This window comes from Ptychodera flava, chromosome 7 (assembly GCF_041260155.1).
Source record: "Ptychodera flava strain L36383 chromosome 7, AS_Pfla_20210202, whole genome shotgun sequence".
NCBI classification, from domain to species: Eukaryota; Metazoa; Hemichordata; class Enteropneusta; family Ptychoderidae; genus Ptychodera; species Ptychodera flava.
This window is the reverse complement of record NC_091934.1, coordinates 7,500,950-7,528,880: the sequence shown is the minus strand read 5'-3', so window position 1 is coordinate 7,528,880 and position 27,931 is coordinate 7,500,950. Positions and strand designations below refer to the sequence as shown.

General features: G+C 38.5%; 2 protein-coding genes across 4 annotated transcripts in view; one reads left to right on the top strand and one right to left on the bottom strand.

The window, feature by feature from the left end:
- The window catches only part of LOC139136684 (organic cation transporter protein-like), a 29,803-nt gene extending 12,154 nt beyond the window's left edge, over positions 1 to 17,649 (bottom strand). Inside the window, exons 1-2 of one of the 3 annotated variants that reach the window (XM_070704472.1) lie at positions 17,522 to 17,649; positions 3,519 to 3,696 (exon numbers count right to left, since the gene is read on the bottom strand). The gene's annotated coding sequence lies outside the window, so the exon portion shown is untranslated. Of the gene's footprint in view, positions 1 to 3,518; positions 3,697 to 7,135; positions 7,258 to 17,521 lie in introns of those variants that run through there. The other 2 variants (XM_070704473.1, XM_070704474.1) reach the window with 2 other exon arrangements.
- LOC139136686 (epidermal growth factor-like protein 7) lies at positions 12,682 to 23,388 on the top strand. The gene is made up of 10 exons (XM_070704475.1): positions 12,682 to 12,903; positions 16,486 to 16,592; positions 17,578 to 17,709; positions 18,153 to 18,250; positions 18,691 to 18,783; positions 19,589 to 19,723; positions 19,950 to 20,118; positions 21,124 to 21,309; positions 21,820 to 21,890; positions 22,696 to 23,388. Exons 2-10 carry the CDS (start codon positions 16,516 to 16,518, stop codon positions 22,701 to 22,703), a joined length of 969 nt encoding a protein of 322 aa, XP_070560576.1. The 5' UTR covers positions 12,682 to 12,903; positions 16,486 to 16,515; the 3' UTR covers positions 22,704 to 23,388.
- The last annotated feature ends 4,543 nt before the right edge of the window (positions 23,389 to 27,931 follow it).

Sequence of the window (27,931 nt, the reverse complement as noted above, 5' to 3'; positions counted from 1 at the left end):
AATCTCCGTATCCTCGTCCCATGATCTGGTAACCAAATTGCCGGTATGATAAATATAACCATTAAACCAAATCAAGATAATCATTCATGACGCACATTCGGTACACTTGCATTTTCAACAAGTAGGTACTAAAGATCAGAGAATTGGCAATGACAGGATAGCTAAGAGATAAAATGCAGAAATCTTTATTCTTGCGAACAGTATACGTGTTGCGACCTCTACAGACACTACTAGTTGACAGCATCACTGTCTAAATATCTTTGCACTCGGCCGCTTGCTGCCCTCTATGAAAATCCCGCCATTTTCGAGTAGAAGGGTCACTTTTCCAGTTTTTTAGTTTGATTCGTATTTAGCATTTATGGAGGCAATCGCATACTTTTTCTCATGCCTGAATTTAAAGTAGAAATATATCAGTAACAAATTCAGTCTCGGGCTTACTAAGGGCAATGGGCAAGTTGCCAAAGAGGACATAAAACTCAAACTAGGATGTTTTATTTTACAAAACGACTTTCGTCAAAGTAAGTCAGAGCTGAACCCATAAGACAAACTTCGTATTTCTAGTGTTTTACCGTTTTGCAAAATTGCAGAGGGTATCAGGATTTTAAACATTTATTTTTATTGATTTCCTTTCCGAGTCTGAATATTCTGGTCCGCCTGGTGCCAAATGTAGGATGCAAGACAATATTTAATCATACATCTTAACAAAAAGATGGTACGGAGCTCTTATTGTTACCGCTGTAGTAGCGCAGACGATATGATGATATTATGGAATCCTCACACTGCTACAACTCTTTCACGTTTCCCGCCACAAATAACTGTCTGCGCATTTTCTTGACGAATTACTCCAATGCGTATCTAAAATAAGCCCTTCTTATAATGTTCAGTAAAGTGACAAAAACACAGAGCAATCATAAGTCCACATCTTTCTTAAGTTCTAAACTCCGTGTTCTAGCTAAGATTTTGCTGTGCCAGCACCGTGAATGGAGACTGTCAACATGCTCTGTGGCTATGGAAAAGCTTCATTACTGCTTACCTGAATTTCGCGGTCATTCGATAGTTGCAAAAGTCACAAAATTTCCTGGTGTACAGTATGTCTTACAGATACATAGAGAAAGGGGGAAGAAAGAGGGCGGTTGTTCCCTATGCAAGAAGCCGCACGTTTTTTTCTAGATTTGTATTTTTCCCTATTGTTTTTGCTTAACTTCGCATTTTCGTTAATTTCATTGTTTGTGTTACCGTTTCGGTGACAACCTTATTGCATCTTGGATATATGTAATGGAGGTACACCCATGGATACGTTTTGATATACATAGTAAGTTAGTAGTGAACCTTTGAAAGAAATAAAATCATTGTCCATTTTTGGCTTTCCTCATCTATCTCTCTCCTAAAGTCAAAAAGTTTAAGACTCCTCCTATAGGGCTGCACAATCTGTACAGTTTTTTAGCTCATGTGTTCACATACGTGAGCTAATGTAATAGCGATGTCTGTCTCTCTATCTGTGTGTGTGAGTGCGGATGTGTCTGTCTGTCTATCTGTTTATACGATAACTAAAACTGCCTGAAGCGATTCAAGTCAGATTTTGTAGACGGGTACCATATGCTAAATGCAAGAACTGATTAGATTTTTGTTAGTGTGGCTTGCATAGTAATGAAGTTATGACATATCATTTTTTCATATAATTGTTTCCCTATGGAGACAGTTATGACAGTGTCGACACATATCAAGAAATACAGCACAAAATTTCATGAAACATTTCATAGATGACAATCTCAGAACATTATGATTATACTGTGAATGTCATGTCAATTACCTGCTCATTTGCATATTTAATGAACTTTTGTAATAAGTGACATAACTCTGAAATTCCTGCACCAATTTGATGATACATGCAACAAATATTGATCTGATATATATCTAATTATACTTGCGTATTTTATGAAGTTTTGTAATTAGTCATATAACTCTGAAATAAATGCACCAATGATGAAATCTGCTTCAGATACTGATCCGATAGATGTCTTACTGTGTTGTAAAGCGTTGAGTAATGTTAAGTTAATTAAGGGTTTATTTACATATTTAATGAACTTTGTAATTTGGTATATAACTTTAAAATTACGGGACCAATTTTCATCTTTCTCAGTCTTTTTCATATTCTAAGCTTAAGATGATTGTAATCAGGTGTCACAATATTCAAATTATACAATGCAGTCATGGCTGATATATTTCTTTCGGATAGGTTGTTGTTCTACGCATGCGTAGTGTGGTGTTACGATTTAGTTTGATGGAAAGTGGGAACGAAGTGATGACCACTCCATCCTCGGAGATGACGTTCGTTTCAACAACATTATTATTATTATTGATCTTTATGTATTTATTAATCTCGATAACACCATAAGTTTCGAAACCCTCTATTCATGAAGGGCGACACACGTCGACACACGAAAGCAGTCGAAAGTTGCGTGATAAGTGTTAATTTATGGAAATATTTGCAAATCACCTAATTTCCGTGCTTCCTTTTTCCTCCCAATTTCAAAATTTCCAAAGAATTTAACTTTACTCTGGCTGAAGTGTACTACTATTTATGACCCTGTTGTAAAACACGTGAGCATATTCAGTTCACATCTGGTTATTTACATACAATTGAAATGCAAACTCGTTATCATCCAGTGCACTGTACATGATGATTCATGCGTGATCGAAACAATCTCACTTTGCTGCGCCAATATTTACCATTTAACGACCTTGTTTATTTGTTCTCAGCTAAATAGTCACATTACAGCAACGTTGACGTCAAAGTGAATGACCTCTGTAACGAGGCCACCGTCTATACTCCTTAGACGATTATGAAATGACAATCGGATACACCATGGAGCTAGAAACGGTTCTGGCTCCATGTTTACACCCTTTAGACAAAGAAATTGCCATTTTGTCTTCGACAGCTTAGCTGCGTATTCACAGGTACAAGAAGCTCTTGTCTCGCATAGTGTCGTACATGCGTCTGCGTTTGATTTGAGTCGCGAGAAACTAACCTCGCCGCTATCTACGGCAAAGTGCGGTTGCTCGCGGCTTCGCCGCTCGTGTCGCAAATCAAACGCAGACGCAGGTACGGGGTTTTGCACGCATGGCTGAGCAAGCGAATGCAGTGCAGTGCACGTGACGTGTGAGATTATATCAGAAGGAAGATTGTACAGGGCGTGTATAGAAGATAAGAGCTGTGTAGGGGCTTGAGAGATTCCGGAGAAATCTAGCTGTGGGTCCATAGCTGTGGTGTTTTCAGACGGGATTCCTGGCTTTTACGGGCTGGTCTTGACTTTTAACCCTGGTGGCGGGGTTAAAATCGTAAAAATCAAACCAGCCCGTAAACGGCAGGAATCTCGTCTGAAAACACCACAGGTATGGACCCACAGCTAGGAGAAATCATTATTTCTACCTCTGATGACTATACCAAAACCTTAGAAATCAAACGTCCATCGCTCCGACCACGGCAATAGGAATACACAGAAGGTGTAGAAACGTACCTGAATTTCTATAATCGGCTGCCAACGTCATACAACCTTCCACGTACCATGAACGTATCTGAGACAAGACCTCCCTCAACCTCTCGACTGCTACATCAGCAGGTATACCCTGCTCGAGGCCATACGGGCGCCCTCAAGAGTTGAATCGACCATAGCTCGACTCAGCGAGTCGGCGAATCTGTATGGAAAGATGTTGTTCACAGATACTGCTCTGTAAAGAGTTCCAATAAAGAACCGAGATTCACAAGATGCAGACGGTTTCCTCGTATAGAGAAAGACGATGAGCTTTGCGTAAGTTTGCATGCACAGTTGTGTCATTGTTACTTAGGCCAAAGTAATTAAATTCTTTGTTTTGCGTCCACTGAAAATGGAAAAAGGTACGCGTCTGAGCGGCTGAAAAACACACACAAGAAAATTAACACAATGTAATTTGATTGCAGCAAATAAAAATTGTAACAAAATTTTTAGTTCAGAAAGGCTGAGTGGGTATGTCCTAAAATTTCCTATTCAAATACACTGTGTGTATTTTTCAAGAAAACCTTAAAAATCTAATTGGTTGGGGACGCAAAACAAATAATTTAATTACTTTGGCCTTATTTACAGTTCTGAAGGTAAAAATTTTCTATCAAAGTTCCATTCGCTTATAAAGTTTAGGCCAAAGTAATCAATTAAATTCTTTGTTTTGCGTCCACTCAAATGGAAGAAGGTACGCGTATGTGTCGATAACGTGGTTTTTCTTACCTATCCACACAATGGTCATCAAACACAGCAAAAAAACGTAATGTTAATGCCTTATCGGGCAAGCAAATTTACTTTAATGAGTAACGGCGCACTTGTCTTCTCTACAGCGGAAAGCATGATACTTTGTAATGTTAAAGTTCTGAATCTCCATCAAAGATCGGTAGAGATTGTCAAAATGCAATGAATGTAGTGAAAAAAGAGAAAAACTGGGGAAAAAAGAGGGGGAGAGAAGAGAAAAATTACAAAAGAACGGACAGAATGATAGAGAAAAAAGAAAAAAAAACATTGTTCGTCCAGAGTGGGATTCGCACAACCCCATCCCCTTACGCCACAGTAGAAGCTGCGTTTAGAGAGGAGACAATCCCGGCGGTGGCAGTCTCTGGATTGGTGAAAAAGGAATACATAATACACTAGCTTAGCATGGGTTGACTTTGTGTTTGATGTGCACAGTAACAGACAGCCTTGTTCAATGTATGCTTAGTAACATAATGAAAACTTGAAATACAGTGATCTTTCAATGTTTTGTCTTCACCATATGTTCATCAGTCACACTCATGTCAATCATGATCACTTTTCTGATCCGTTTTGATCTTGTATTAGTTGATGGTTCTTGAGTTATAAGACATCGTCCGTCATCTGTAGCTGCAACAGATACATGTGGGGTACGCTTTTTCTTTGGTCTGATTCTCGGAGGGTGATCTGAAAGAGTATCCCTTTTTCTCGATTTCACGGACCTAGATGTCTCCGTGATGTCCGACGAAAATCAACCCCTTTTCCGCGAAATTTCTAACGAGCGTGCGTACCCGGCTGCTCCAAGACTGCCACCACCGGGGAGACAACAAACTTTATAAACAAAAGAAATTTTGTTGTATGTTTGAAGCTGCAATTTTGTTTGTTATGCTCTCCAATTCAGTTTTTTCTTTTTGGGGGGCAGTTTGAGTCTCGAAAACGTGAAATATTGAGATCGCGAACACGATTTCATCTGTTGTTTATTATTAAATGGCGATTGGATTTTAGCAAGCGATGTCAGCAATAGTCAATTGAACACGTGGGCCTAAGGCTAAACATGGAAAACACATTTTTTGTCACACGAGGAAACTTTATTTCAACACGAAAGCCGTACATTGGAGACCATTTGATACAGCAAATTGGTGATACAAGTGTAAAATTTGCACTTAATCGCAAGTTATCATGATCGTGTCGATAAGGTGCTTTTTCGCACTTATCGACACGATCATCGTGTCGATAGCCAGAACGATCCCTGGCGGGGTAGCGTGCGTCTATGCGGGTCATCAAAAGGTCAACCCGTGGTGGGCTTGACCTTTTGATATCCTGAACTGACGCACGCTACCCCGCCAACAGATAGCTGCGTTTCCATAGCAAGGAAAGGCCCTGACATCAACGTACTACAATATCAGGAGTCAAAAGGTCATCTTGCAGCAAAAAATCGCCCAGCGGGGTTCAGATATTCATGCCTGTTGCATACATAAACAGGAAATAACGCATAAGGCATGCGCGAAGGGGTATCAACTAAGGTGACTTGTTATAGAGGTCATTTCAACTTGACGTCAACGTTGCGTACTACCTACATTTGTTATCTTTTGCCTTGTGACTAGTAAATCTATCGGTTTCTGATGGAATTTGAACTTTAATTTGCTCTCCAACACATTCAATGTGATATACGCGAGAGGGAAAACGTCGCAGAAACCGTGAACAGATTACGGGGGAAACAGTTGAAAATACATGCTCTTATTGTCGAGGCACTTCGGGATTGGTCAGTTTCTTCTGCCTTTGGACGATAGTGGAGTCATAGAGGTCACCCTGTTTTTGATTTCGGTGATAGGAGGTTCACCATGTTTTTGAAATGCCCAATGGGGGGGGGGGGGGGGTCATTGTGTTTTCCGATTTCGACACGGGCTCATACATGCAAAAAATGCATTGTGCCAGCCACAAATTTCATCATTCAGTTGCACTTTTCGGCGCGCCCTTCGGGCACGTAACTTTAATAATAATGAGACATATTTTTCAGAGCCCCGTCCTAGTGCAAAACTTTAATGTATCAGACATACATATTTCTGAAATATCTGTATGTTTAAAATTTTTCGGTGCGCCCTTCGGGCGCATTTCTTTAAAATACCAAACATATTTTTTCAGCATGCCATTCAGCTGCATGACTTTCATATATCAGATATATATATGAGATATCTGGATGTTGAATATTTTTCGGCGCGCCCTGCGGGTGCAGTAAATTAATATATCACAGATATATGTCAGAAATATCTTGATGTCTGTAAACTGAAGTCTGTTTCGCAAAGTGTACTAATAATTATGAAATCTGCAGTTCATAAGACAAGCATGACAATTCCCTGATACTTTGGAATAGTTGGAATAGGGGGGGGGGTCAACCACTTTTTTGACGTCGGCAAAAAATAATCCACCGACCCCCCCCCCAGGCCGAAGAAACTGACCAGTCCCTTAGCAGAAGCAAGTATGCAGAAGCAGAAGTAAGTAAAGCGGGTACAGGTTGATTTATTCAAAGACTATTAATATATTTCATCATTTGCGAGCTGAACCAGCGTCGAAAAACTAGGTATAAAGCCTATAGCTCTCGGTTTGCTGGCAGCGGTTTTGTGGCAATCGATCCCTGGCCCGAGACGGCATTGCACCTCTACAAATTTATGTACTCACAGCAAGCTCATGCAGTGCAGTGAGACTCACTCGGATGTACAAGCGTGTATTAGAGGATCACAGCTGTCTTTCTCGTGCAAACAAGGGGGCCTGAGCGAGTCCAGACAAATGATGATTTCTACCTCAGATAACCTTACCAAATCTTAAAAATTAAACGTCAAATGCTTCGATCGCGGCAACAAACCTACCTGAATTTCTGTCATCGGCTGCCAACATAATACAAAGATCACGGATCGAATCGGAACCTGAGACCAGACTCTTTCAACCTGTCGACGGTTACGCCTAGTCTTGTTCCCTGACCCATTTCTACCGCTGGCTGCGCTGCTATCGAAACTAGGGCCCCTATTTTCGTTAGCTGCACTAGAAATGGGTCAGAGAACCAGACTGGGCTACGCCTTGCTCAGACCATACAAGCACCCTCAAGAGTTCCACTGACCAGAACTCGGCTCAGCGAGTCGGCGAAACAGTATGGAAAGACTGTTGTTCAACGATACCGGTATATGCCAACAGAGAGTATCTTAGGAGCCGTTCAGGTTTTCCGGCTGGGGGGGGGGGGCGGCAAAATCAGGGGGGTCACTTAAATTTCGGAATTGAAAAAGGGGAGCCACCTTATTTTTAGAAACGTTTAGGGGAGTCACTGTATTTTAAAACATTTTAACAGTTGAACATAAATGGTTTTCTTTGAACGTGATTCATGGCAAGCCCACGTCCCAGTACCAGTCTGAGACTAGTGGCCACACCACTAACCAAAAATTGTTTATGCTTAATGTGTAAAGCAATCAGAATCTTTAAAATATAGTGACAGACTGGCTTGCTTTAAAGGGACAAAGTCAGCCATTTTTCAAGAATTTTGTTTGATACGAGATACTACTTATATTGTTTGACATATTGAAAGATATTGAATGAATGGGTGACCATGCATATATTCCACCCCGGTTTTAGACAAATTAAATGAAACCATAGCGAGAAAGAATTAATGGTCATGACCATTTATTCTTTCCTGCGGTGGTTTCATGTATCGTGTGCATTGGTGAACTTTCCGTACAGGATTTCTGCATTGACCTGCTAACACCGAACCGTCAGGACTCAATGCACAAAGTGAGGAAACATAGGGCAAGTTTGTGTCCCGACTCAATAACTTAACAAGACTCAGTGATTAAACATTGTCAAGTATTTTGCACTTTTGACACTTTGAAAGCATAAGAAACATCAGTCTCCAATGTTCTGGAGGAACCGTGATCGATATCCTGATATATGTCAAGGGGTAACTAATTCCTCTAAAACTGTTTCGTTTTTACGCAAATGTACATAGTATTACATTTAGGGGTTGTTGACCGTGATATTATAAATCAGCGCACAGGGTCCCAATGATTATTCGACTTGCACACAAAGCAGACGCACACCTGATTGGCGGCAACATTCATAAAGACAACTTCACTAATTGCAACGTTATACGAGTTTCATTGATCTGTGTGTATCATAATAAAAGTACCATCACCAGTTTTGATTTGTAGATTGTAGATCCATATATAGCTCGATATGTTCAGTGTAGTGGTTAGGGTACCGTACTCACTATCGGAGGATGGTGTGTGGGATTGTTTACGAAGCAGGATCTTTTGAGTTCAAGTGATGGAGACAGAGGCGTCGGCTGTATTTCTTCAAACTTTATTACTACAGCTACGATGAACTACTGCTACAATAACATAATGTATCAGTGGGTTGATAAGTGACGACCAGATCCATTGGTGAGCGATGCGCTCTGGGTATACGCATACACAAACACTAAGCTGTACATAAACATATACTAAAGTAAAGAGGCTAATTCAGGCTGTGATATAGCCGGTTTTGGCGGGAAAGTAAGAAGTGTATTTGACTTTGATTGGTTAGAGATGAGCCAGAAAGAATAAAAACTATGTGTAAACACCGGATATTGGAAGGAACTGAAGAGATGACAATCTGTCTTCATTGTCAAGGAATTAAGAAATAGGTATTTTTGTATAACGTTTCTCAACAGATGGTGAGTCACTGCGAGACCGATGAAAAAGGATGGTGAATTCAAGACTCTAGCACGGTGTTGCGCCCCTGGACAAGGCACTTTACTCCTCAGTGCTCTATTGGGTACTGGGTTATCATATATATATATATATATATATATATATATATATATATATATTATATATATATATATATATATATATATATATATATATATATATATATATATATATATATATATATATATATATAGTGGTTAAAGTCACGCGCTTCGACAATACGAAAAGAAGAAGATAACAAAGATGCGCTCGCTCTATATACATGCACAAACACACTTAGGCATTTGAAAAGATCTATCTTGGGCAATGGGATATCGATCTTACAGGCTTGTCTACCTAGAAATACCGAGTGTTTAAAAGGTCAACGATTGTAAGAGTTCATTTTCGTATTTGAGAAAATAGAAAGTGTTGCTAGTTTTTAGAAAGTTTTTTTTCATCATTTATAAACGCAGTACTTACAGGGATCGTCTTAATGTTATTTGTTGTGATTTTATTCGCTTTTGATTATTTTCTAGTCTTTATTGTCGTCTTCAAGAATTTGTTTGTTGTAATTTACATCTTTTCAGTGTCATTGATACATGTGTGCCTCGGACTTCATGAGAAGAGGATTTTGAAATCTATGGAGTTATCGAGATTAATAGTCGCGCCAGCGGCTTACTGACTACGCATGCGCTTATTCATAATATACTATGCGAGTAACCGGAAGTGTACCCTTCTTTCACGGGCGCCGCCATGTTTTTTTTTTGAGTACTCGTAAATAAACAAAAACGAAACAAATTACTATTATATAACATGCCTTTTATAAAATATACCTCTTTTATTAGCCAGTAAACGTTATTATGCACATTGTCGCTGATACAAAATATCGTTAATATAGATAAAGGGAGAAAACTGTCGTGCATATGAACGGGAGCATACGCAAAGAATGCTGGGATTTAATTATAGAAGAGCGCCCCCTGTGTCAAAATTAGATTCAAAATTGCCAGTTAGACGGAACGCTATACATGTAGTTTTCAGCTTGCAAGTGGAAGGTGGGCAGTGCGGTTACCATTGCAATGATAATTATTGCATAATACGTCCCTTGTTTATCGCAATAGGCTGTTATCATTGTAAAAATTGCCAATTTTTGTCCAAAATTTTTACACGCTACAGAAAATCTATACCTGCCCTGCTGCAGAGTTTGACGTCGTGTACGTACGTGAACTGCTTTCATCAGAGGGAAAGTGGGCATAGTTGTCATATAAATGTATATGAAGTAACAATTAATTATATTTTATCATGAATCAATACAAGTAACATTGCCAATCTTAACCCCTGGCGCGACACCAAGGGCTGAGCCCTATATAATAATATGTAACAGGTCTGACCTGAGAGCGAGCGCAGCGTAGTATATCGTCATTGATGTTTTCAGGCAATAGCATGCTAATTTCTGTGTTTGATGCATGATTCATAACTTAGCCATTGACTCGTTGAGGTTGAATTGTTGTCAATTGTTTTTTAGAATAACATTTATAGCAATTTAACTCGGAAATGCCAAGTTCACCAACGAAAATTATTTAAAACTGGTAAATTATATGATTCCGATCAGTTTATTATATTAAACAGGGGCGGGAACAGAGGCAGTCTAATGTAAAACACGTACTTGATATTCGCGTCGGTAGCTAGCTCTCAGCACACTATTTTTAATTCTCGCGTGAGTTGACCGTTCGTTCTCGCGAGAGTAGGCTTGTTTCAAAATGGCGGCGCCTAGTGATGACCGATCTGGGCCTTCAAAAGTGATCGAAAATAGTCATTTTGAAACAAATTTCACACTTTCTTTGGAACAGAGAGATTCTTTTGTCGGCAATACACATTGTCGAGTAGTTTTTGTGGTAGATGATATCTTTAATTTCACGCAATCCGTGTAAAAGTATTCAAAATGGCCGCCTCCATGGAATAGTGCTCTCTTTTCAAACTCGTAGGAATATAGAGATTCCATTCTAAATTTCTTGTACACGCATTAGTCTTAATGCTCGCTTCGCTAGCGGCCTTCGGCCGCTCTCGCTGCGCTCGCTATTAAGGTGAAGTACTACGAATTACGTCAAAATTAAGTTGTGGTGTCATTTTCTTGAAACTTTGCACAAATATTCTTGGAAGTTGTGCAAGTGCAAAAATAAAATAAAAAATGGGGGTCACCACGCTCGTTTCCATGGAAACGGACGTTAAAATGGCGTCGTTAGAAATAAATAAAAATGATATAATTCACTTAAACTAAAGAAAGCAATTATAAAAAGTTTAGCAAATGAGTTAATTTTAATAAATACCAAGACTTAAGATCCATATCTATCGAATGCATAGTTATCATGATGTTTGTAAAAAAAATTTTTACATAAGTATCGATTACAAAATGACGACATCGAAATTATATCACTGCATAATTTTCGAACTTTCTTCCTGTCGCTTTGAATGGTGTCATTTTGATCAAACTTGGCGAATAAAATCCTGACATAATACCATTTAGTTTACACTTTTAATAAAAGGGTGTCACCACGCTACTTTTTACAATATCTCCAGGTGAATGGGTAATATGCGTCATGTAAATGGGAGAGAAATGTTAATTTTTCGCTCATATTGAATAAAAACCAGCTTCCTAGGGGGTCAAAATATGACAAGATTATAGGTCACATGTATTTCTAAGAGACTGGGTCAAAAAATTAGGTAAAAGCGCAATTTCAACAACGACAGGTGATGTTAAATACATGCACTACAAAAGTAACCAATTTGCGGCAGGCTGGAGTTAAATCTGCGCAGAAACGTTCTAAAGCGTGTGCGCGTCCGAATTCGTCGTCCTTTACCCTAATTGAATAAAGATCAATTATTTATGTTGTTTAAACGAACGTTATCTCCGAGGATGGAGTGGTCCCACTTCGTTCCCTCTTTCAATCAAACTAAACCATAACACCTAACTACGCATGCGTAGAACAACAATCTATCTGCAAGAGATATATCAGCTATGACTGCAATATATATGAATAATGTAATGTGACACCGGATTACATTCATCTTAAGCTTAGAACGTGAAAAAGACTGTGAAAGATCTTTAGCTGAAAAATATACCGCCGTACGTTGCAGTGGACGTACGCCCGCGCAAGATACAATTAGGTCTACGTTCAACAAATAGGAGGATGCTTGGTGTCCTTGTGCATTAAAGCCTCCCCTTTCTAAAATGATGTTTTTTATAGTTTCTTACTAATTCTGCCGGATTCCTGGGGATCCATATTTCTTTCACGAGTGGAGCACGCACCCAACTTGCAATGAGGGACTGTGGGTACTAGTATTGCATTTGATCGGTGAATATGGGTTGGCTTGGCCTTACTGATTAGCATCGGTGAGCGAACTCAAATCTACATACATGTACAGAGAAAGGTGTTGTTCGTCAGTGTTTGCACCAACCAGCATCTGGTTCAATTGTGATATCACTGAGTGAGTACAGATACGGACCAGCTCACAGCATGGCCATGGACCATAAAAACACAAGTTGGCTGATTTAGGACTGCATAGCTCATTTTGTTTGAAGACAGAAAATCTCATGACATCCTTCAATAGATACTAGGTCAACATGACTTGCAATGAACCCCTTTCAATTCATTCACTCTTATAGTCTATCAGTCCAATAGAGGGACACTCCCTAGCGTTATTCGCATTCACTGAGAGACGACCGCCCTAAGTGTCACCAATGCTTCACTGTAAGGTAGACAGACAGAGGTCGCCAACGTTATTGTTGTGCCCTGAAAGCGGTTCTTCGACCAAGGCCGTGACAACCTAGGCTACCCTCTTTATAACAGTCATACCTGCCTGTGGATAAGAAAACACAGCGCACCGCCATCGCCTGCCTCTGGTGTTGTAGCTGAGAAGATCTAAAGGTTGGTTAAGTTTTTGGAAGTTTGTGATTTTTGTGCTTGGCAACAGACGGTGTGGGTTTAGAGATCTGCATAGAGATGGCAATATGTTGACCTGATTTTTTCTGGTTCTTCAAGGCACGGTTTTGCTCACTTTTCTTTCCATAAGCGAGAGAGTGGCACTTCGGCATTTTAGTGTTGACGACTAGCACACATCACAAAAGCCTGAGAAACATGGATGGCAGTGACTCCAATTCAGTACACAGACTTGCTAAAATACGACAGTCAGGTATCATATTTTTCTAATCATACTCGACGTCCAGAGTCGAGAGTAAGACATTTCAAAATTTACCACTATCGCGTCACAAAGTGATTTTTGTCGTAACTGCAGCAAGCATTTAAGGTAGTATGCGCCTCGAAAGTGAAAGACTTAATCTTTAGCTCAAACTTTCCTCAATGAAATTTTTTAATCATACTCTTACAAAATCAAGCACAATATCGTGGTCCAAAGCGCAATTTTTGGTACTAGGGAAACAAATTACCTAATTTTACCGATATTGAAATTCAAAATGGCCGCCATCCCTGTGTTAACTCTAAGAAAAGATAAAAATTTCGATTTTCATAAACTAAGACGATGAAAAATTTCCTTTCCCCAAGAGCTTTAAAATGAGCTCCGACAAGAAAAGATCAAAAGAGAATTGTAAAAGTTTGGCAGTCTCAATATCTGTCTCCGAGACACATTCTTCCTTAAGGTGTCCGTGTCGGGATCACCTTGACTGATAAGTCATGTCATGGACAGTAGATGGTTACGACGATTAGTGATCGCGATCATCAATCTACTTTTTTTTCTCTTTCTCTGATAGGTTTTTTTTTCTTGTACCACAATCTACCATGTAACGACGATTAGTGATTGTAGGTTAACGCCGGTGTCTATAAAAAGGGGTTTCGCTTAAACTTCGGAGAAGTGACGGTCACGTCAGTTAGCGATGACGAAATTGTCCGTGATTCTATAAAATCGATGAGACAAATGTCATGGAAATTCAGAATATCAGTACTTAGTTGTTTAAATTCGATATTTTGAGTCCTTTTCAGAGTCGAGGAGTGCATTTCACCTTATGTATCTGTTATAATTGCCGTCATACGTTGACAATAAAGATATCACCGATAAAATTATATAGCAGCACGCATTAGTAAAATGGTTAGTTCTGGGCCGATAAAAGTTTCCCTCGACATCGAAAACTCAAAGAACAAAATATTAGCTGTAAAAGAGTTCGTTTTTCGCAACCAGAAACAAGTCGCCCTAAATTATTTCTGACTTTCACATGTTTACGACACAGTCTTGTCAAGCAGTATGGTGATAAAGCCTTTGAAATACTGTGTATGACGCGACAGAGTACTTGTGTGTTTGGGCGTGCCCGTACCACAGTTTCTATTGATCAAGTGTTGTTCACTTTACGACGTGTGCAATGGTCGGATTTCTTTATGATGGTGAAACAAAGGTGTTGGACCTATTGACAAATCTCTTGAGACAAAACAGCGGTGCAAACAAAGTAATATTCAGTCGGCTTCGCTATCAACAGTTTTCTATTCGAACTAACAGGCTTTAGAAATATGAACAAGGTGAACGTGACACTGAAAATCGGCATGTTGTTTTATTAGTTTTTAAGAAAATCAGAGCGAGAAATGAGGCGGACAGCTTCTTAAATTTTTGCAGTCACGGTGATACAATCTGACGTGCGAAATGTAATTCCGAATCTGTTCGGGTTAGAGTGTGCAAATACTTATAGAATGGCCGATTTCTACAACCAAACATAATTATTTTCCAGTCCATAGAAATGTGTGTAAACTATAAACAACATTATCGTTCACAACGAACGTTCTCTCTCTCTCTCTCTCTCTCTCTCTCTCTCTCTCTCTCTCTCTCTCTCTCTCTCTCTCTCTCTCTCTCTCTCTCTCTCTCATGTGCGCTTGATGTGGAATAGGAGACAGACTGAATTTTGAAACAGATAAGAGCTATAGTTTACTACACTTTTTCTGTCTTCGAATCGTTACTCTTTGATGTCGAGCAAACTATCTCACCTGGTTCTTTGATGGCATGCATAAAATCTCGTGATATTTCCTAACGCAATACTATTTATACTGTCCCATCCATTGTGCGAATGACATAATAAAACAACTCCGTATGTGGCTTTATAGGTGGCGCATGATGAAATGGGCAAACCGTGTCATACTAATAAATATTCGAGATAACGTCACAAAGACAATAGATTATGATAACCATGCCGCATTTATTCATCTGTCGTTACCTGTAGGGTTCAGTGAGATTTCAATACTGGAGTGTTTAAATGACGCAAGGGTTGCTGCGGCAAACTGATTCTATTTTCCTAACCTTACATGTGTAGGTTAAACACTCAGAAGTGTAAACACACAAAACCAGTGCTTTTCATGGGTAGCCCCTCTGCCACTTAAACGTTTGTCGAACGTGTTTGTTTATGTCTGCAGACTTACAGTGATTGAAAACTATCAAAATCGACTGCAATTAAGACAAACATGACTTTCAAAGACGCTATTTGATGTGTCTCATTAAGATTTGTGAACAAACAGCAGGTATTTTATTTAGTCTATAATGAAGAGAAACAAACGCATTCTAATAGGAAACCGTCACAAGGGTGACCCACTTTCTGCGAATTTAATTGAACGTACAAAGTTTTCACTTGTGCTGGTACTTTGTCATCCCAACCTCGACCCTATTTATGCAAATACTCGAATATTGACAAGGCTGCGAGAATTACATAGATTCTCTTCACACGGCTGAGCATTCCTGTGTGACGTAATGTGGAAATCGAATAATTATGTGTATGTATGTATGTATGTATGTATGTATGTATGTATGTATGTATGTATGTATGTATGTATGTATGTATGTGTGTGTGTGTGTGTGTGTGTGTGTGTATGTATGTATGTATGTATGTATGTATGTATGTATGTATGTATGTATGTATGTATGTATGTATGGATGTATGGATGGATGGATGGATGGATGGATGGATGGATGGATGGATTGATAGATGGATGGATAGATAGATAGATAGATAGATAGATAGATAGATAGATAGATAGATAGATAGATAGATAGATAGATAGATAGATAGATAGATAGATAGATAGATAGATAGATAGATAGATAGATGGGTATCATTTATCAATCAAACTGGTTGCTAACAAATGGCGACTTTCGTGACGTCGTGCATTTAAGTAAAAGTGACCTACGTGCAGATTGAACAAACATCTCCACCCAAATCTTCCTTTGAAGAGTCCAGCTTGAAGTGAGAAGGACGGGGCCTATTGTGCGAGTCAAACATTAGAAACGCTTTTATTTAGTCAAACGTCTCCACCCTAACATCGATTGAAGTCACAGCAGTTCAACTCACTTGAAAAGGGGCATTGTGTGGTATGGGAGTATTGCTCTCTACTTGGATGAATCGCTATGTTAAACCTTATTCGATTGGTTGACTTTGATCCACTGAAGGCCTTCAGTGGCTTCCAGACAAATTGCAGACTAGCTTTTGTAATTTGTATGACCATAATCCTTGCGTTATGTTTCAGGTTGTTTCTGTGTTTCAAAACAAGATTTGCATGATGGCGTTGTCGCTATCACAAGTTTCGGCTGTCCTGCTAACATTGGCAATAACTAATGGTGTGTACGGATATGGGTAAGTAAGCAGACATTCTAAGGCTTTGGTAAATAACATTCCAACTTAATGAGACTTTGAGAAAATCCCATGAAAGTCGGTTTGATTCATCCTTATCTTCCTATGGGCGAATAAGATTTAGTTCATCCACTGTCTCCATGTGTGCAGTGGCCTAACACAAATACGTGCACCATTATAATCTTATCGATAAACGGCCGACATTATAGTTATACACATTTTGCGATTTATAACCGAAATACGTAGCATTGCACGTTAAGTTTTCATGTGCATGTTATTTAGAGTTGTATTACTGTTAATGTTAACTTGATATGTAAATTTGAAATTTATGAACGTTTGGCTCTTGAAGCAAGCGGAATATTACGGAAAATAACTGGTAATTATTAGACAGAGCCTGATTTGTCTGTACCTAGATTGAAATTTCAATTTCAGCACAAACAGTACAATCCATTTTTCGAGATAACTTGATTTTTCCTCCAAGCAAACGAATTACTCAAAGCAGGGCTGTTAGAGTCAGCTGTATATTATTATACATGTGTTTTTGTGTGATAGTAATATGGCTTTTGAAGTCTTTGTACTTCTAAGTGTCCGTGTATTGTTCAAACCTGACTGTATACCGAGAAACATATTCAGTGTGCGACAGAAAAAAGTACAGTCAAACAGTCGAGGAAACTAGATTTATTGAATGTTTGGACTGCTTCAAGCTGGTTTTTAATTTCAAGGCAAGTTTCCACTTTTGGAGTACGCGGTTTGATAATTATTATGTTTAACTTGTTCACCCCAATTCCCGTAAAACATGTCAACTAGCCACAACTGATACTAATAAGTTCGGCTCAAACCATGGTGGTGAAAGTGTAAAAGTCCATGTTGGGCGACCATAAACAAGCTCAAGAACCATTCCGTTCTAAAATCTCATCAAATTTACACCTTACCTTAGAATATTGCCGTGACTTCTCTCTATGAAATCACTCGTGTTGTTGTTTTTAAGGGAATCAAATCACATTTGCGTGGAAATTGTGTCCAGGGTTGAACCGGTAGCCCAAGTTGAATCCGTTACAACCCGAACTGTAGATTACACGCCGTGCGGAGAATGTGGATGTGAAACTTGTACTCTCTACGGGTAAGAAAAAGGCAGGAATTATAGGTGTCAGAGAGAGAGTGAGAGAGAGGGAGAAGGGGAGACAGACAGACAGACAGAGTGACAGACAGACAGTCAGACATCGAGGGGTGAGTGAGAGACAAACAAGCAGACGGATAGAGATGCAGACAAAGCGAGACACCGTGGATGGCTAAAATGACTGACAAAGGATAGGGACAGAAAAACATTCATGCTGAGAATTTTTGTAAAACTGCCATATTTTGCGCCATGGTCAAAACACGTGAAAAAGTGTGTCACATCCGTTTCAGGTTGATGCTATTAGTATACCGGTAGCTCCTAAATACTGCAAGACAGATGCATACCATAGTCCATACAACATTCTCAGAGCAAATGCTCGCTGTTTTCGGCGTTTGGCATACGCTATAGCCAAATCTTAAACAATGTCCTTCTTCCTTGATTGACAGGACAATAATTACGAATCGCACCACCTACATTGATAAAACTGTCTATGATGAAATAGAGGTTTGCTGTAGTGGATGGCAAGGCGCTAACTGTGATATACGTAAGTGGCTTGGAGAAATAAAACGAATACATTTTCACATGCAATACTGCACTTTTTGAAATATAACTTTCCTATACTTTTTTATTTCACTCGTTATGTGCCAAAATAAAGTGTGAGCGACAATTAGGTAAATGAACAGGGACCTTGCGGAAAGATTTTAGCAGAAAGCCGACTTTGCATAGTGACTGACGCTGATGGAATGAAATAGTCTGAACAAAAATTGATACATTATTCGTTAGGAATAAGAAAACAAGTATCGAATTTTAAACAAGTTCTCCGAGCTTATTCAAGCAACGTCATGTGATAGGTCACAGGTCACAGTGTAATAAATCAAAGGTTTGAATGGCTTGCTCATGAGTAGAGCACCGTTATGACGTATCTAGCATTGAGTTCTGTCGTTTACGGCGCTCATTCTCATTTATAACCTATCTGTCTTTCAGCCGTGTGCAACCCAGCGTGTGATTCTGGAAGGTCTTGTGTCGCACCGAACATGTGTTCTTGCCCACGAGGATACGAAGGCAACGATTGTTCTGGTAAGTACGAGACGGAATATTATATTGGACAGAGTATCGTGAAACAAACGCTATCGTGATAACACACTGTGAAGGGCCCCCATGTGACCTGAGATAACATATCCATAATATAACAAACTTGATAGTTATTGACTGGATGTCAAAGCTAACAATACATATATAAATATTAAAACCACATACATTTCATACAGCTCATTCTAATGCTTGCCTGAGAACATTATTCATGATGAAAGCACGAATTTTCAGTTTATCCTTTAAATATTCACTTATCGAAATGACACTTCTGTTGGGATTCATTCCTATTTCGTTAAATGTATTTATGTCGATAAAACATACCAGCTGTTCCTAATCTTCTCGGGCAAATGAAATCGCAGCGCTATGTATCTTTCGCTGATTTATAACCATTTGCTTGACATGTGCGCCATTGTGTAAGCTTACTGCTCAACAATGAAATGTACTATTCGTCATAAACAAGGTCAGTCTGAAACATAGGTGCTTAAATCAACCAGTGATCGCGAAGCCTCCTGTAAACGGATTTCGGCGGAAAACCGCCGTTTGATTAGTACAGTGTCGAGCCCGACCCCGGTGAAGTTACACACCTTCTATTTATGTACGTTTACAGGAGGCTTCACGATCACTGGTTGATTAAAGCACCTGTGGTCTGAAATAGGGTCACCACAAGTTACAGAATATTGACTCGTTGAGTATCGTACAGAGATAAGTAATAATTCGAACTTAAACTGAAAATGAAGTACAGCTTTTGGAGGGCATATCTCACCGAACCGTCTTCTAAATTCGTCCATAGATATCGACGAGTGTGACGAAAACAACGGCGCCTGTCAGCAAGTCTGTGTGAATACCGGAGGGTCATACCATTGCGAATGTGATGAAGGCTATAAACTGAGGAATGATGGGAGGACGTGTGAATTCATGTGTGGAGGTAAGAACACACTCACACGTTTGTATAGGTATACTTCACTGTTAGTGACACTTAGGAATCGTCGCTTGAGTATTAATTGAACTACTGCAGATTAAGTCAAGTATTACTATCTCACTAGAATTAAAGATTGTCATAAAAGATTGGTAACTTAAGGGTTAAGGGCGACAACGTCTTTTGTCTGTACGTGGGGAAAGTGACCCAAATTGCTTGTATTTCTTTTGAAAAGAACCTAACAGCAAATGCTTTGGCTGCAAACGATACGAGATACACACAGCGGAGACTAGTGAAGAAGTTGACTGGGACACAGCCAAAGCAAGATGTGAGGCGGCAGGTGGCACACTGGCCATGCCCAAAACCTCTGATATTCATATACAGATTCGGGAATACATCCTCAGGTTGGTATACCATTAATAGACACTTTGACGTTTTGACACTGACCTCACAGTTGAAAGGGGTTAGTTACTTACCCCTACATTGATTCGGGCTGGTAGGTATCGCTTTGACGTTTACTGACACACAATTACATCATCAAAATTAATATAACCATGAAGATTTTGTTATACATAATCGATACAACAGCTGTGACTGAGACAGTTTGTTAGGATATTCACGGTTACCGTCAGCACAGTGACATAGTATTTTACTGATTAAGGCAGAATGTGCCGCGAGGACATATATTTAGACGCTCAAACATTTCACAATTCTTTTCTGGTGTACCACTTGTGGCGGTTCATTTTGAAGCCCTTGGTGTAAGAAAAACTTTACTTTTTTTTGAAATAAGAAAAATTGTACTTCATAGAGTTAACACAGGAATGGCGGCCATTTTGATTTTAAAATATCGGTAATGATACCATACCAGTATATTGATGGCGCAAATACAGCGATCTGATTGGTCGAGACGCGAAAAGAAGCGTGGTATATGGGCGTAATACCACGGCCGGCATATGCGCAAAAATCCGTTTTTGACGTTCATTCATCCCATGCCAGAATTTCAATATACTGTTATGATATAATGGCAAAGTCACACCCAGTGACGGTATACCACTCGATTTCGACCAGTTCACTTCATATATGTACTCGCTATCGCTCGTGCATATATGTCGTGAACTGGTCAAAATCTCGTGGTATACCGTCGCTGGGTGTGCTTTAGGCCTATTGCTTAAATCTTTGGTAATTTGTTTGACCAGAATCCATTTTGCACGGTGACCCCCGATTAAAAAACAAGGTTGAAAGAGTTCTAGGGGAAAATTTGAACAGAAGTTTAAGGCTTTCACTATGGAGGCGCATACTACCTTAACCTGTTGCTGTGCATTTTCCCGGTTAGCAGCCCGTTGGCGACTTCATGATGTACATGTTTGCACCTTTCCACATCGCTATTTGACCAAATTATTTTCCAACAGCAACAACCTTGACGTCGAAGTCGATAAGGGATTTTGGATCGGTCTCCATGACAACGAAGATGAAGATGAATTTAAATGGATGGACGGCAGTCTGTTGTCAGATACTGGCTACCTGAAATGGTCACCAAATAATCCAAACAATAATATTAAGAAAGACGCCGGTGGACAAGACTGTACTCAATTATGGTTAGTATTTAAGTACAAAATCAAGTTCAATGCGGCATCTATAACGTATCAGACAGATATGGCCGAGCAGTGAATATAGGTTTGCACTATGTCAATTTCAACATCGTACTATTTTTCCATGGTAATTCAGAATTTAGCTATACTAATAATATTCGATTTGAGACAAATATAAACTCAGAACGTCTATGTAATATCATAGATTTATAAGCATTGGTCACAAAGTAATTTGTACTTGATGAGATCCAATGTTCACACCGCTCTGCTTTTTGCATCGAACACATTAATTCCCCGAGAAGTAAAAACAATCGAAAATATACAACCGTGGGATAAAACATGACACAATCTAATAACATTTTTCCTTTGCATGACGCCTGAGCGAGTCTGTACATTTTAGTCATATAATAATCTTTCAGAGTTATTTTCTTCAATATTTCACCACATACATGTATGTGGTAAGTTTGCAGTATAATGTTGCAATTACATTTCACACCTTTCATACTTTTTTGACAGGAAACCGCATCACTTGGACTGGGATGACGACTACTGTGACAAAACCAAAGGCTTTGTCTGCGAATTCGACAGTAAGTCAATCACTTTGATATAAAAGCATATAATATATATATATATATATATATATATATATATATATATATATATATATATATATATATATATATATATATATATATATATATATATATATTATATATATATATATATATATATACACACACACACACAAAATGTATACAATGTGCCCTCCCGGTTATCACCATTATATATACATTGATATTAAAAGGTTTTTTTAAAAGGTTTTTTTTCTAAATATATGCATAGCTGAACCAATTTTAACTGGTATTTATCACCTTCATCTTACCATGTAGCCTCATTGCTTCAATATGTACGTTACCCGTCACTCGCTGCTCTGCGTTTTAAATAGTTTCGTCTACAGCGAGCGACAGCTGTTCGATGCAGAACACATGCCTACGTGTTAGTTCAAAGGTCAGATAGTCGACAACGCTGTTTGAAGGTGTGGAGTATCCACTCTTCGGCTTCAAAATTATCGACCTTTGGTCTAAACCACAATCGGTTGGACTGTAGGACTACATGTACGTGTTCAGTCTTCGCCCTTTCGCAAAATCTGAGAGTGAAATATCAATTATACAGAACATCGAAAATTACCGAGATCATGTACACCCCTATGACATGAACCCCCACACCGGTAACGCTGAATACATAAAATCTAAAATATCAGAAATGCAGACGGCAATATTTTATAGCGACCGTCATCGCTCAAGAGTTTTAGACAAATACTACGTCATAGTCGTGAGACTTTTAGCGATTTAACTTCCCCTCTGACGTCATGCAACATGTTTTACATTGCAGTATGTTGATTGCAAGTATTGGCGCCATTCAGCAGACGACGAACATCACTGCGATCGTATGCAACATCTCTGTCATTATTTTACGGAACCTAGGAAAGACATGAAGAAAAAAGAGAATGCCATCGATAAACTTCATCATAACATTGGTGGATTAGTACTCATGACACTACATTTATGATAGATAATATCATATTTCTCTTCTCAGCCCATAGGCATCGATATACTATTCAATTAAGGATGGGCACCTGACGCAATTTATGATTTTATCAGCAAGGATTTCTATCGTATTTACATTTATAATGCATTTCTTTACAAGTCAACTGTAATGGTTTAAAACATAGACCCTGGAACGAGACTCCAGGGTCTCTGTTTGAAATGACGCCATGATGACAATCAATGAATGACTACATTGGATGTAAAATAAATCAATTTTGGAAGTAGCGCTTTCGTTCTAAATATTAAAGTATATATCCCCGTAAAGGATGCTTCATTAAACAGGCGTATCTCATCATGTACATACAATGGGGAAAGCATTCGCTAACGTTTAATTTTTTAAAATCTGTTTTTGCTACTATTGTCGACTAACAAATGACGGTAATGTACTACATTAAAAAACTACTACTGTGATAAGCATATGCCTAATATTTGAAGCTTGTATTTCTTTCTACTTATAATAAACTCTATTTTACATATATACGTTGATTTTGCTCTGAAATCTGTATAGGACCTATAAATATTCTCTTATAGAAGTAAATATATTGCATGCAAACATTATAAGTTTTTATAACAAATCATATCTAATTTTGCTATTGAATTTTCAGAGTAGAGTTTCTGTTCAGAATTTAAACCTTCAAAGATTCTAAATCTCACAATGTGATCTTATTTATATATCGGTGGTGATTAATAGGCTGTAAGTACTAGTGTTTTCTATCTGTCGTGTCGTCGGGATGCCGGATGTCAAGGTCTAATGCAAATAAAACAAGCTGTATAATTGCTTATAATTCTTTAAAATTCATAGCCTGGCGCCCCAGAGAGAGAGAGAGAGAGAGAGAGAGAGAGAGAGAGAGAGAGAGAGACAGAGAGACAGAGAGAGAGACAGAGAGAGAGAGAGAGAGAGAGAGAATTGCATAAAACATTTCAATGCATGTTTCTTTGACATAATATCACACTTTCAGCGTGACAACCGTTACCTGGCGATCAATTACGACATTCCCTTGTATCGTTTTTGTCCAAGTGAGAGTACAATTTATGTGATAAAATCGCATTCCACATGAAATCAAAACAATAGCTTGTGACAATTACTAAGAAGCAATGCATGCTTTTTATCAATGTCTTGTAAAACGGAAAAACTCAAGCAATGTAACCTAGAAGTGCATGTCTAGACCTTCTCCCATTAATGCATAGGCCAGTCATGAAAATCCACTATTTGTTGACGAGAGACCAAAATAGACCACTTCAACTGCGCATATCAATTCTGACAGTCTATTGTTTCTTGCTGTTTCCCGTCCGATGCGTAAAGAGCGTCCCATTTGAGCTTGTATGAAAGTGAAAGAACTAAACTTTTGCCTCAACTTTCCTTTAGGAATCTTCAACCATTCTCTTTCAAAATCAAAAATGAAAATCGGGGATCACTGAGCAAAATTTGTTAGCAGAGAAACAAATCACCCGAGATTCAAAGCCCCAATAGCTGCTAATTGTATGCATTATTTTCATTATTTTATATTCAAACCAAAGTCGGTTCGTGTAAATGTGTTAATTGAAGGACGTGTATTGAGTATCACTGCTCGCTGATTTGGACCATGCCTATGAGTTTTAACAGGCTTAATAATAAACGGGTGCCGCACACATAAAATGGCGCCACCACACACGAAAATACAAAAAAGAGTATTTCCTGCACATACACATCGTGATCATACCAGAAACAAGCACGATTCCATTTACTTGTATACACAACACATGATGGCCAACATTTTGTTATTTTAATCTTTATTTTCTCTGTCATATGATTAGTTTTTGAAAATGGCGGGAAATCTAAAATGACGTTAAAACCTCTGAATTTACAAGCCACTTTTGACAGTCATGGCAGCGTTATACACTTTTTTAGTCTCTAATGGGTCTTATTCAAAGAAAACTCTTGGAAAACTAAGGATATTTTGAGATCGGTTTGCCAAACATTTGCAGCTATTGGGGCTTTAACGATATTTGAAATTCAAAATGGCCGCCATCCCTGTGTTAACTCTATGGACAAAAATAAAATTTACAATTTTCGAAAAAAATACGACGGTAAAAATTTTTCTTGTACCAAGAGCTTTAAAAAGAATCATCACAAATGGTAGATGAGAAAAGCATTGGTAAAGTTTGAGAGTCTACGAGGAGCATTCTACCTTAACAGGAATTAACCAATAAACTAAACCAACACAAAACAAATAAATGAATGCATGAATGGCGGAAAATTCTTCTACGACGAATGTGCCAGACACGCTTGATTCCGGAATTAAAAAGATTACAAACAAGTGACTGACACTCAGATGGTGAAATGAGAAGAGTTTGATTTCAATAACTTACTTGCTCATTTCAACTAAGGATAATCGGAGAAAAAGCTTTTTGTCACGTTGCCAATTCAAACGAATCCACCCGTACTTGGTTGGCAACTATAAGCCTTTGAAAGAATGACAAGTATGCAGAAGCCAACATAGATAGCTGAGGAATATGTACGAGTTACGTGGTTGCCCACCAAAAGGTAATTTACCGTATGCGATCGGGGACAGTTATCTAAGATTTTGCGTATATTGTTACAATTTTAACGAATCATGTACATAAATCACAAATTTTAACGAAATGAGTTCTTATCTTTCTCTCCCCTTTATGAAGAAATTGCGTATGTCGTAAGTTCGTAGTATTTATCATCGTCTGAGGCAAAGTGGAAAATCTCGAGAAACGTTTGCCCTGGTACTGTGAACATGAGAAGTTTCTGCGTAAAATGCAAATACGAAGTGATGGGAATCTGTGTTGTGAATTTGAAATTTTATTCGATACAAAAAGGTACAAACAATTATTTGGTTTTCTGTCTTCTCCGATCAGAGTTTCTCGGATCGGACGAGCCATTCATGAGCTGTACCAAATTAAAACTAACCACGCCTGTGACTGTGCTTGATCTCGCTGCCAATAACATAAGGTAAACGCACTGACAGTCGGGAGTTCAATTGTTTGTCAGTTTAGCGACGGAAAATGCAAATGATTCCATCAAATTTTAATAATGATTTCATGATGCAAAACTTCTGAATCAGTCTAAAAAGCTACAACTTTCAGTTTTGTACATATAGTTCTGCTTCTCTGAGCTGAGCTTGTGAGGTTTGAAACACCAAATAGGTCCTTCTTGAAATATCTGATTTTCCAGTTTGATCAGCCGAATCTCAAACATCTAGGTAATTGCATTTACAAATCTTTGTCCTAGTTTTTCATTGCGTGTTTGAACATCGGCGATTTGTACAGTTCGAGAAAATCGGAGGAAAAACTCGCGTAAATGGTATCAATTTTACGTGTATGAGAGTGCACTGACCAAATTATGTCGATAAAATTTAAATATTTGAACGCACATTGTCTGTGCGTTGGGAAGACCACGTTTAATCACCACACAAAATACGGTGTCAATGTGAGGCACTAGAGTCATCTTGAGTACTCTTGAAGGAATAACCAAGAAGGGATAGAAGACTTTGTGATCGATTCTTGTCAGTGAACGCCATTGTGAAATTAACATAAGTGTAACCGACAAGATATAAATATCGGTTTTATTGAATATCCAATCGTTGCAGCGGATATGATATTATGATAAATATGCATGTATACATATGCATATCGATTCAAAAACACCTCTGTTGTTTGCACATATTCAGCTCCAATAAATTTACAGTGTATTTATAAAGAAGTAGTAATTGAAGAGTGATATGTTGTAGTGGATATTAACGTCTAGTGGTATCGAACAGCTTGAACAAATATATGACAACCTCAATTATGTGTAATGAATTAAAATCTGCCAAACAATGTACATACTGGGGGATCCAACCGTGTCTTGGATATGTTTTGTTTGTCGTCACAACACACTCATCATCAAGATTAGATGAATTTATTTGGCTTATGGACTTTGACATCCCGTGTGGTAGAAATGCATGATCTCAATTGTTTTCAATCCCGGAACCACCATACTATCTCGTGTGCTGGTAAGGAATGTTATCATTGATTGAAACCTCTTTGCATTGGTCTCGTTAATGAATCGATAATTGTTTCGATCAGTGTGTTAGTCCTTGTCATGTCAGTGACGATTGGTACCAATAGAACGGTCGATCGATCTCTTCATATCTGGACAATCTCGTTGTCAAGCACGACACAAACTGTCATGTATCTGCATTGTGGAAATAGATAAAAAACAGCAGCACGAATACTCGCAATTTTCATTTATCTTTCTCGCACGCATGTGACAGTTGTTTCAAAACTGTCTTCATTAGATGAGTAAAAGTAATAAGTTCGAGTCAAATAAATATATTTAACACTTCAAACAGCATCCTTATTGAGCTTATTGTCTGACGAATTACTTATTCATCGTGACAGTATAAATTTATCGACTCTACGATCAGGTTATAAGATCGGAAGCGATTATTTTCCCGTCTCCCTGCCGATATTATTTACCATTAATTGACTTATCTACTTCTCGGCAGTTTTTTGTTTAAACTATGTTCTCATATTCATATTCCCATATTTTGACGCTGCCAACTAAGTACAGTATACGTTAAAGCACGCACCAATGAAAGTCAAGCCATCTTCAGTTTACTTCCATGAACACAACTTACACGGACTGGGTGTTTTTGGACAGTTCCGAACGAAATAAGGGTCCATACAAAATTTTCGGTCGTGAACTGATATCTTCGGAAACAAACTGCACAAAGTAAATAGAACTTCAATCATGGTGCACGCATATTAGATCGTCCGGGAAAACTAAGAAACTAAATCCAATTATCGCAAAGTCAGCTGTAGCGAGAGCGTATACATGGTTTAGATAAAATGAACACAGCCTGTAAGTTACAGCCATTGTAGAATTAACTCAAAACACACTAGATGATTTCAAGCAAGTTCTGAACCGGGTTTTATTCAGTCACACGTACAAATAACACACACACAAGGAGATTAACTCTGTCTCATCAACCATGGATGCACTAATGTTAGGTGATATAGCTATGTGTCAA